Here is a 9,708-nt window from a genome sequence, read left to right on the forward strand (position 1 = left end):
CTCTCTCTCTCTTGCTATCTTCGCTCGGGTTTTGCTGATTGATTGGTTGGTTGGTTTGCTTGATTAGTTTGGCCAACATTGTATTCGCAGCAGCAATTGCGTAGACGACATTGATGGCTTTGAATTAAATTTACTTGACATCAAACATAACAGAAGCAAGTGGGTTCTTGAGGGTAAAAAGGTTGTTGCTTGTGTTTTCGATATTCTCCCAGCAGTGACCAAATGTTTCTAGCGGGTTGCTACTAACAACTTGGTTCGTAGAACGGAGTAAAGACTGATGATTGAGGAAACTATTTTGTTAAAAATAACAACGAAAAATACATGTAGTACAAAAATTAACTAATCAAGTGCTATTGTTCAGGGAACACCGCATAAAGTTCACTGCTGCAAAGTGTTGCTGCCTTTCCGATTTTCTCGACAGTACCGTCAACCGCAACCGAATGCGCGCCAGTTGCTGCATGTAGTTGCCATTCAATGGGCAGGGGTTGATGTTTAGTGGTAAGACTTCTAAAGTATCGTGGCACCAACTGTATGTGCATGCGCATGTCTTTCCCTCTCTGTATAAGATCGTTGCTGTCGCGATAGTGCGCGCAGCATCGACCCAGTTTTTAGTCCGGTTGAGCTTCTCTCGTCTGCGTTTGTACGGGACCCCGAGCGTACCTAAACGTACTCTTGCTGCGCCCTTACAAAATATTACATGAGATCTCGTGTTCGGTTCCATTCCTCCTTTCTCATAGTGTAGCTCATTGAGCCTGGCAAACCTTTTGCTCCACGCATCGCACTAGTCCGTGTTTTTGGTCCTGCCAATCTGTGCCCGTTCTCTTCTCTTCGTGACTGGTATCGCACTGCCAGAAGCATCATTTGAACGCAGCGGATCTGAAGGACGCTAGGTTGGACGCTTGGCCTTGCGGGGACAGAGTACGTTGTGATGTTGGCGGCGATCTATCGCGGGACACTTGGACCACAGCAGCTTCCTTTCCTTTCGGTGGTGAATTTGGTTTTCTACGGCTGATCGTTCAGTCCGGGAGATCAGAAGGCGAATTATCTGTTGCGTAAAGGAAGAAAGAAACAATCGTTAGTAAAGTGGTATTTGAATCACGCTTCCTGAAAAGGGCGACAAAGTTACATAGTTCCAATCTAAAGACTGGCACAACGCGAGCGACGATCGTCAAACATTTTGCCCGCCAAAAACCACGAAACTCGGCGACCGGCGAAAACTAAAAAAATCCCGGCGCCCCGCTCTCTGTCATCGGCGCCGTCATCATCATCATCATCAGCAGCATCGTACGCTGCGGCAGTGATTGCTCGCGCAGGTTTCGTGCGCTGCCAGTGGACACACAATCTGGCCCCGGCTTCTCTCTACTACTGTTGGCCTTGAAACGTCTTCGCTCGTTAGCTATAAGACGAGGGGCGCCCGACGTGAGTTGGCGGACTATATCCCCTCTCCACAGTCCGTGCGGTTCCCTCAAGTGGCAGTGTGTTGTTTCTTATCATAATATGCAAAACATAAAGGAAAAAAAAACATCGGCGATATTAAGACGACGACGACAATCACGCACACCAGGGCAGAACAGAAGGAAGCAAATTGATGCGAGGCTTTTATTGGTTCCCGTCTTATCTCCGCCCCAGCCGCCTTTATTTCCTCGCCAACGACGGGTTGTCTCAATCAGTTTGGGAGAGATGGCGCGTTTATGCCACACCAAGAAGCGTTCGCGTTCCTTGGGCGTTTTAGTGATCAAGCGACCGAAAGTGGTTCAACGCTGCAACGCCAAGACTTGACATTCTCTCTCTCTCGCGCTCCTAAACTTCCAAGTCTCGCCTCGACAGATAAGTGATCCTGCGTCGTTGGATTTTTTTTATGCTTGTTTCGCCAGCTTGTCGCCTCTCCGTTCTAAAAGATGCCAACGCAGGGTGGCCAAAGCTGTTTTATGGTTTTCCTTCATCAGTCTCCAGCCCCCAGAGCAGACCATTCGAGTGCCACACGATTGCTTCATCATCTGGCGCGCGCTTGCATTCGCGATAATTGTTGTTTTCATGCGTTCATCTCGCATCAAATTTGGCTTTCCGTCGTTTCTCCTCCTTCGTTCCACCGTTCACCTTGGATCACTCACGGGCCACTATCGGAATGGTCGCTACTTCACAGCCAGTGATCGCTACTTCGCGAGGTGTTAAAGGTGAACGATGGAGATTACCTTTATTGCATTCCATGCCACGATTCCTCCTCCTCCTCCATGGGATGGATTCGAAAAGCATCCCATTTTGATTGCGCTCGTTAGTGTCGTCTTTGGTAGCGGATCGTCCAAATACAAACAAACACACTTTTGCGATAGAGACACCCGGGCCTTACAGTAACCGCCGCTGAAGAGGTGCACGATCGCTGCACTCTGGAAGCATCGGCAGCACCACAGTACGAATGGAATACAAATGGACTACTCCGGGCTTGGCATTTTATGTGCCATGACCACCCCTTTCTGTGCGTCTTTCTTGCACCTTTTTTGCACCGGCAACACAATGATGCACAGCGCAGTGCCGTGTACGGTGATCGCGTTGGGGGATTTACTACCCGACGGAAACCGACTCCACCGGAAATGCAGCTCACCGTTTTTTGTTGCACAGTTTGCAGAGTAAAAAGTCCGAAATCCCAACGATGCCCAATGATGCAGTCAGTCGGCACCGCCACGGCTCATTAAAGCGATCCTCTTCACTGCCTCGCCGCGGATCGCCACGAGTAGCCAAAGGAAATTGCTTGCAGCCGTTGGTCCGCTTTAAGAAAATCCGTTTTACGACCGGGCACGGGCACGGGAACATTGCAGCTAGTCACGGTTTTCCTCATCCTTCCCTTGTGGGGTTGCAGTTTGGTTCCGCCGGGGCGAGGGGGGGTTTGAGTTCTGGGCCCTCAAAAATCTCATTTCGCGCACGTCTTCGTCGTTCTCGACTCACAGAGCGCACAACAGAGAGCAGTCGTCGTCGGGTGTCGTAAGGGCAGTCGCGTGGAAAGACAAAACCCATGAGTGAGTGCGTATGTGTTTGGAGGGGGTGGCCCTCTGGGAAGCCGGGTGCCGGGCTCGAGAAAAATGAATAATTTATGCTGGGGAGTTGCGCGCTCTGTTCTGTCCAAGAGGAACGTGTGGCTAAGCTAATTACCCGAACGCACGATGCAACACTCGAAGCAGCAAAAGCCACACGTACAGACACACATACAGAACGGGAAGAAGTGGTCCTTCATTAGTGGACCCGTAACGATGATGATTATTTTATGCTCATTGTGAGTGTGGTTTTAGGCAAATGGCTCTATCGGTGCACCGTCTCTTGCTGGTTGGTCTCTTGCTGGTTGGGTGTTCGGAGCCAAATTTATTGCCAAAGGGAGTGGTGCCGCAGTCAGTGGCGTTACCGTTTTCGCGTGACGGGTAATTATGAAAATGTGCAGAAATGGTCACTGATGCGGAGGCCGCTTTCTCGGGCTTCCAGTTCGTTAACCACGACAGCCAACGAGAAAAGATAATCTCCCGGTGGTTGGAGGACTTGCTTGCACAACAATGCCAAGCATAAATTCGTGGGATCCTGTTTTTTCTGCTTTTAATGAACCACCTTGAATGCCACAGATTGGCCCCTACGGTTTTTACAGATGATTTGAATCTTTGAACGAATTTGCTCCCTTTGCAATCGATAGGCGTCTCCAGACGTGGCCCTGTCTGGCACCCGGGAGGCACCAGGGAAGACCAATCGGACGAGTGATGCAACTACCTTCCCATTTCTGTCCCGTCTGTGTATTCGTTAGGCCATGGAGGACATCGCTGCTGCGCAGTATTCAGGACAAGCGATTAACTCGTTAGCGCGCTGCTCGTGTACTTTCAACAGCATAACCGGCTATTTGGTACCGGTAAGTAGGTTAAAGGAGGAGGGGAGTTGAGGAGTCTAGGAGCGCCCTGTCACCCTTCACAACCAAAGCAACTGGCTATCGTGTCGTGCTGGTTCTGATCATAACTCGCAGTCGCTCTCTCGATGTCGCTCAACAGCACGAGCCACCGCAAGCAAACATTTACCGTTAGCAAACATTTAAACGCTCGCCAAGCTCACCATCCCCGGGGGGTTGCTCCAGCCCTAAGCAACGGCAACTAATTGTAAAAATACTTCATTGCAACTCCCCTTTCGTCTCGGACGATCCTCTTCATCTACATACGTCTCACAGCACGGTTAAAGCTTCCTCAAAACAAGCCGCGTTTGTGAGCGAATCTCCAACCAGGAACCACCAAAACCCCCAACAGTTCTCCCCCTCCCCCTTTTGCGATCGGAGGGGCGCCAATAATTGATCAAAATTCGAAGTGAGGATCGCGATCGCGCAGAAACCCGGAATGGCGGAATGGTACGTGCGAGTTTCTCATCGTGGCTCTCTCTCTCTCCCTCTCCAACGGCAATCCGCGTTTGGTGCGAGCGTTTTAATTAATTTCTCTAGATGGAAGTGCGCCCAATGTGATGAGACCGGACGGGGGTGAGCAGTGAGTATGACTTCATTGGCAGATACACATCAAACGGACGAGTATTGAGACCATCTCCGAGTGCATCTCGTGGGGGATTTCAAGCCTCTGCCGGACATTGATCCCCATCAAACACATATAAGAGCATCAGAGTGTGCTATTGAAGTGTGCTTGTTGATGATGATGATCGTCAATTGATGCAACGGCCCGACGAACGCCCGATTCGCGTTTCTGGCACTCGAGCTGCCTTTTCCTTTGCTTTTCCCTCCACCGTCCATTTGGTTTTATCGCCGCGATGTCAAGCGTCAGGGGTGGTGCAACCCCATCAAATTCCCTCTCCATACCCTCTGCTTGGGGATTGCTTTTTAACCTTTTTTAATTAAAGCGCGCGCGTTAAAATTCGAACAACGGAACGGAAATTGCAAATGCATTTACGACGAGGTCATTTCGGGCATGCCACGGTCTCACTAAATATGAAGAAGACTGCTCGGTCACCGGAATGACGGATGGAAACGCACCGTCGTCGTCATCGTTGCAGCAAATCGATTGGTTGTTGACCACCAAGTGGTTGCGGTGCTGCTGCTGTTAAGTGTACGGTGCAGTTTGTGAAACCAGTAAAGCACATCCGCTGGTGATCGCACCGCTGGGTTGCAGCCGCACATCGCGCAATGCCGAAAGGTCACCCCGGTGGTGTTTTCAAAATTAGCAGCAGCAGCAGCGCAGGTTGCCCTCAACCATCTGGTTCATTGTTTGGCCGGATTTGTGGGATGGTTTTTCGCATTCGCTTGGTTTGGTGTGCGCTTCTATGCAATTAAATTCCATTTGTTTTTCGTATTTTTTTTTTTTGGGACAACGGAAGTAGAGGCGACGATCGTGAGTTGGAAGAATGTTTTAATGTGGGGATAAAAACCATCAACTTTTTTCTGGCGTTTCCTTGTTCATCGCCATTTGCTGTATGAGGCGGAAACGTTTTGTGAATGCAGCGTGCGACTGTCACGAAAATGACCGTCAGTGAGCGAGCGGGAGCGAAGCGGGAAAACCTCCGCAAAGTGTGGGCGTCGGCCGGCTACTTGACCTTCACCTTGGGTAAGGGATGCAGGGGGTGTACACCTTCCAACACAATTCTACAAAAGCAGCAGGGTAGCAGAGCATTTGGTCCTCTCCCAAAAAAAAACAACAACAAAACTCGCTGTTACGGTGGAGGAGAGCTCGAGTGTTCCCGGTGAAACGATCGTAAAACATTTGCGTAAATATTTATTTTCGTTTTCACCACCATTAGCGAATGAGGGTGCGCCTCCGGAAGGTGGTGGAATGGGGGTAGTGGTCACGGATATATAGAAAGGGAGAAGCCTGGAACATGGTTCGGTTCCATGGCGCAGTATCCATCGAGCGTTCGATCGAGCAAAGGAAGGGAAGGACCAGTAAACACCCTGCGATTAGAGACAACCGAGAACGATCGATCGTAACACGATCGCATGCTCTCTCTCTCACACCGTCTTCCCTCTATCTCTTTCCATGGAGAAAAGGACCAAACATTCGTCAAAGGCGGTGCTTGCCATCCGCGAGAGACCTTTTTGGCGCCTTTTGGCGCGTTCGAACCGCGCAGACACCGTGGCTGCGCTGACCGCCCCGATACCATTCGCGGTTGTCGAGGGTGTTCTGCGAGGGATGAAAGGGAGGAAAAAGAGGAAGAGCGGCACGTGCTCGAGCGCGCGCGCGCGCGCGAAACTGCATGCGAGCGTGTGTTGGTGGTGTCTTGTGCGCGAGATTTGGCGCTATCAAGATGAACAAATAAAAGGAGTGAGAGAGAGCCCGGGAAAGGAGGATGATGCAGCACCCTTGGCAAAGGGGCACCCCTTCCACCCCCTTCTAGCTTCTAAGCAAACACCTTTCAAAGGTGCATGATCGGGTGTGTCTGTTTGCGTGGCTGCGTTCGGAACCACCTTCGCGCGCGCACCTTGTTCTCATCTCTCACTAAGATTTGTGCAACGCCTTCACGATCTCAGTACGAAGCACGAAGAAGATTTGCGCGCCCAAAAAACACTTTTGGCGGCCACGCACGGTTTGGCGGGACTTTCTGGCGGTGGTTCCGGGCTTTCTCACTCAAGGTGAGCGAGCGGCGCTCTCACCCAGGAGAAGGAGCGTGTCCTCTCGCACAGGATATCATCAGCTTCGGCTTCTGCTCATTCTGATCTCGGTGCCGGCGGTGCATCTTCGTCGTCGATCGAAGGGGAAGTTGGTGACGATCGGGACCGGCGAAGCGAAGAATGAGGAACTAAAATGCGGGTGCGGGGGGGGGGGGGGGGAGTGCGCATGCGTGAGAGAAAGAGAGTGAGGAGTTCTATTTTGGGCATCCTTGTGCGTTAATGTAGAGGAAGACACACCGGGGATTCGTGAAAATATTCGGACTGATTTTTGGCGGGAATTGGTTGCGCGGTGCATCTGTATCACTCCGTCTCCCGTTTCTCCGTTCTCTGCCTGGCAGCCAGCGAGGAGGCCACCTTTCACACGACATGTACATGTGTCAAGTGCTTCAGCTGCATACCAGGTACGGGGTCTAGAGGTCGAACGATAGCCCCAGGGCGTGTAATGTTTCAATTCTCAAGAAGGGACTGGGATCGAGGGTTCTTTTTTTGCCAGTTCCGGTAGCGCGCAAACCCTTCTCAGTTTGACTCACTCTTCCCGCCCACAAAGCCATACGCACAAAGGTATGTTGTGGTAGATCACCTGCTGCTGTTGCGCGGGAAATTCTCGTAAAGACGGCGACAGGTTTTTGGCGCGCAAAAGTGTTCGCTCGGTGCGCGCCCATGAATCATGTTGTTCTTGTGCATAATATTGGTAAGAGGAGGAGAAGGAGGAGAAGATGCTTACCTTTTGTCGGAGGGCCTGGCAGGATGGCGCAAATTGTATGCGCTGGGTATGCTATGCTGCACACAAAACATAAGCGCGCGCTCACGAGCGCAATCGAGATTAATCAGTTTATCGATGCTGGGGCTCTTTTTGTTGTAACAATTCGGCTGCATTAACACACTTTAACATTTTGTCTCGTTTTTTTTTGTTGAGTTGTAAAATTTAAACTTAAAATCGCACACAGCCCACGGTGTTTGGCGGTATTGCACTGTTTGGTGGTTGTTCGCTGTCGCTGTTATCATAGTCGTCGCTCTTCTTCCTCACTCTCTCTCTCTCTCTTTCTATCTATCTGACCTTTTTCACTTTAATGTTCCGGCCAAGCTTCCCTTCATTCAACATACAGCTATGCTGCTGCGGTGTTCCAGCATCAAACACCCCATCCGGCCATCCATCCATCTATCCGATCGCGCTTACTGCTGGCGATGGTGATGATTATGGTGGTGATGATGATGGTGATGATGCTGGTGATGGTATCCAAGGGATGACGGTGACGCTGAGGAGCTGCTCGATGACATCGATTTGCCGTTCATCGCGGACGACATCATGCTGGAGGATGATGATGATGATGACGACGACGATGACGATGATGACGAGGAGGAAGATACGGCGGAAGTCAGAGGACGGCAGGTGTAGGGATCGAAGGAGTACCGTTCGATGCACCGTTGCCGCTCGTTGCGATCGTTCTCCTCGCAGTAACGCCTCGTTTCCGCCGGATCCGGTCCCATGCCGAACAGAAGCCGCTTGGCGTTGGAGGAGCTGATCGACGAGATCTTCGATCCGTTCGGGCTGATGCGCCCCGTGGCGACACGAGCCGCCGACGGTGTTGGGTGTGTGATCCGGCCCACGGTCATTTTGAGGCGTGTGTTTCTGCTTCCTGCTGTTCGAACTTTTCCGTAAAAATCACTCACTCACTCGTTCACGATCGTTGATCACGACTTCCTTTCACTTGCTTCCTGTCACTCCGTTCTTTATGTTTCTTACTTCCGTTTGCTCGGAGAACACAACCTTTAACCTTACGATCGCAGCTTGTGGCCAAGACGGTGTTGGTGGTGATGGTTCTCTGGTGATCTGGTTGAGCTAGGGGCGCAAGCGCACGGAGTTACGCAGCATATACCACCCACTGTAAACCGTACAAACCGTACACCACAAACACACAGACAGACAGACAGCTTCTTGTATCTTGCGTGATCTCACGAGAAAGCGAAATTGAATCACGACATCTAAGCAAAACTGAACGCGGCCATTCACTGACACACAAATACGCACGTCTTCGATTTTTTTTCTCGCGGCGTTGGCGGTGGGTGTGATCTTCCCGCGCTTTGGCACGAATCTTGGCCGCAACCCGTTGTGTGTTTTATGTTCGAATCTTTGGTGATGGTGTCGTACCGTGAGCACGCACAAAATTCACGAAAAGTGAAGAACCGGGAAAACCAAAAACTTGACGCTGACGATGACGAACGACAGGCAACGCACTGGGCGACGGACGACGACGAGATGATTTATCACTTTAGCTGGCTGGCTGGCTGGCTGGCTGGCGCGAACACCCTTTACTTCACGAATCACGTTTGGCGTTTAAAAAAGATCTCGAGCCAAGAGGCAGTTTAAAGAGCCGGAGCGAGCCCTGAGCGATGAATGAGCGGGAGAGCGAATGCGTTTGCTCATCGAACCTCGCGAAGGGGATGATTTTGTGCCTCTCCGGTGTGTGCGTGCGGTCTCGGTGTTTGAGGTAGGGGAAGACACTCCCTCGCTATGTTCTCTCTCGTTATGCTCGCGCTCTTTTATGCTCTTGTGAGATCGCGTATCCTTGCACGGTCTTCTTGCTCCGAAAACCCCGAGTTAGAAGAGGCTGCAAAATCATGTAACTGTTTGGTTCAATAAGCACCACTTTTTAGTAATAAAGATATGGCACTTGATCGACAAGAAAGAATATTTTATAAAGCGATTGTTGTACAATTGTAAATTATTGTCGTTGTGGAGGGACCCATTTCATTTCATTTCATTTCGCCAAGATTACAGCATTAGTTTATGCATTAAAAATTCTGTAAAATACAAAAAAAAACAACTAAAGTCTCTTTATGAATCTTGTAACTAACTTTCTTCTCTCCTCGTTACTAGTTCGGCTGAAAGTTGTCAGTGTAATTGTTAGAGATCTTATTAGAAATCTTGTTCAGTAAATGTATCACAAGAGCTATCGCAATCAGTTTTTAACATGAAACGTATCGAATTTGTTGGAATGTGGGAATTATTTTTAGCGTTTCATTGAGTTGGAGTTGGGGCGTTTGATTTTTTAAATAAAATGTTTCTTCAAATTCGGTCTACAGTA

The 9,708-nt window shown here is 50.2% G+C and overlaps 1 protein-coding gene across 1 annotated transcript in view; it reads right to left on the minus strand.

Moving 5' to 3' along the window:
• Positions 1 to 8,998, minus strand: part of LOC126570346 (putative protein TPRXL) — a 10,568-nt gene extending 1,570 nt beyond the window's left edge. Inside the window, exons 1-2 of the mRNA XM_050228041.1 lie at positions 7,347 to 8,998; positions 1 to 1,045 (exon numbers count right to left, since the gene is read on the minus strand). The exon at positions 1 to 1,045 is cut by the window's left edge and continues 1,570 nt beyond it. Of these exons, the coding sequence (XP_050083998.1) occupies positions 7,796 to 8,236 (441 nt within the window). The 5' untranslated portion in view covers positions 8,237 to 8,998 and the 3' untranslated portion in view covers positions 1 to 1,045; positions 7,347 to 7,795. The remainder of the gene's footprint in view (positions 1,046 to 7,346) is intronic.
• Positions 8,999 to 9,708: the final 710 nt, after the last annotated feature.

This window comes from Anopheles aquasalis, chromosome 2, assembly GCF_943734665.1.
Source record: "Anopheles aquasalis chromosome 2, idAnoAquaMG_Q_19, whole genome shotgun sequence".
Taxonomy (NCBI): Eukaryota; Metazoa; Arthropoda; class Insecta; order Diptera; family Culicidae; genus Anopheles; species Anopheles aquasalis.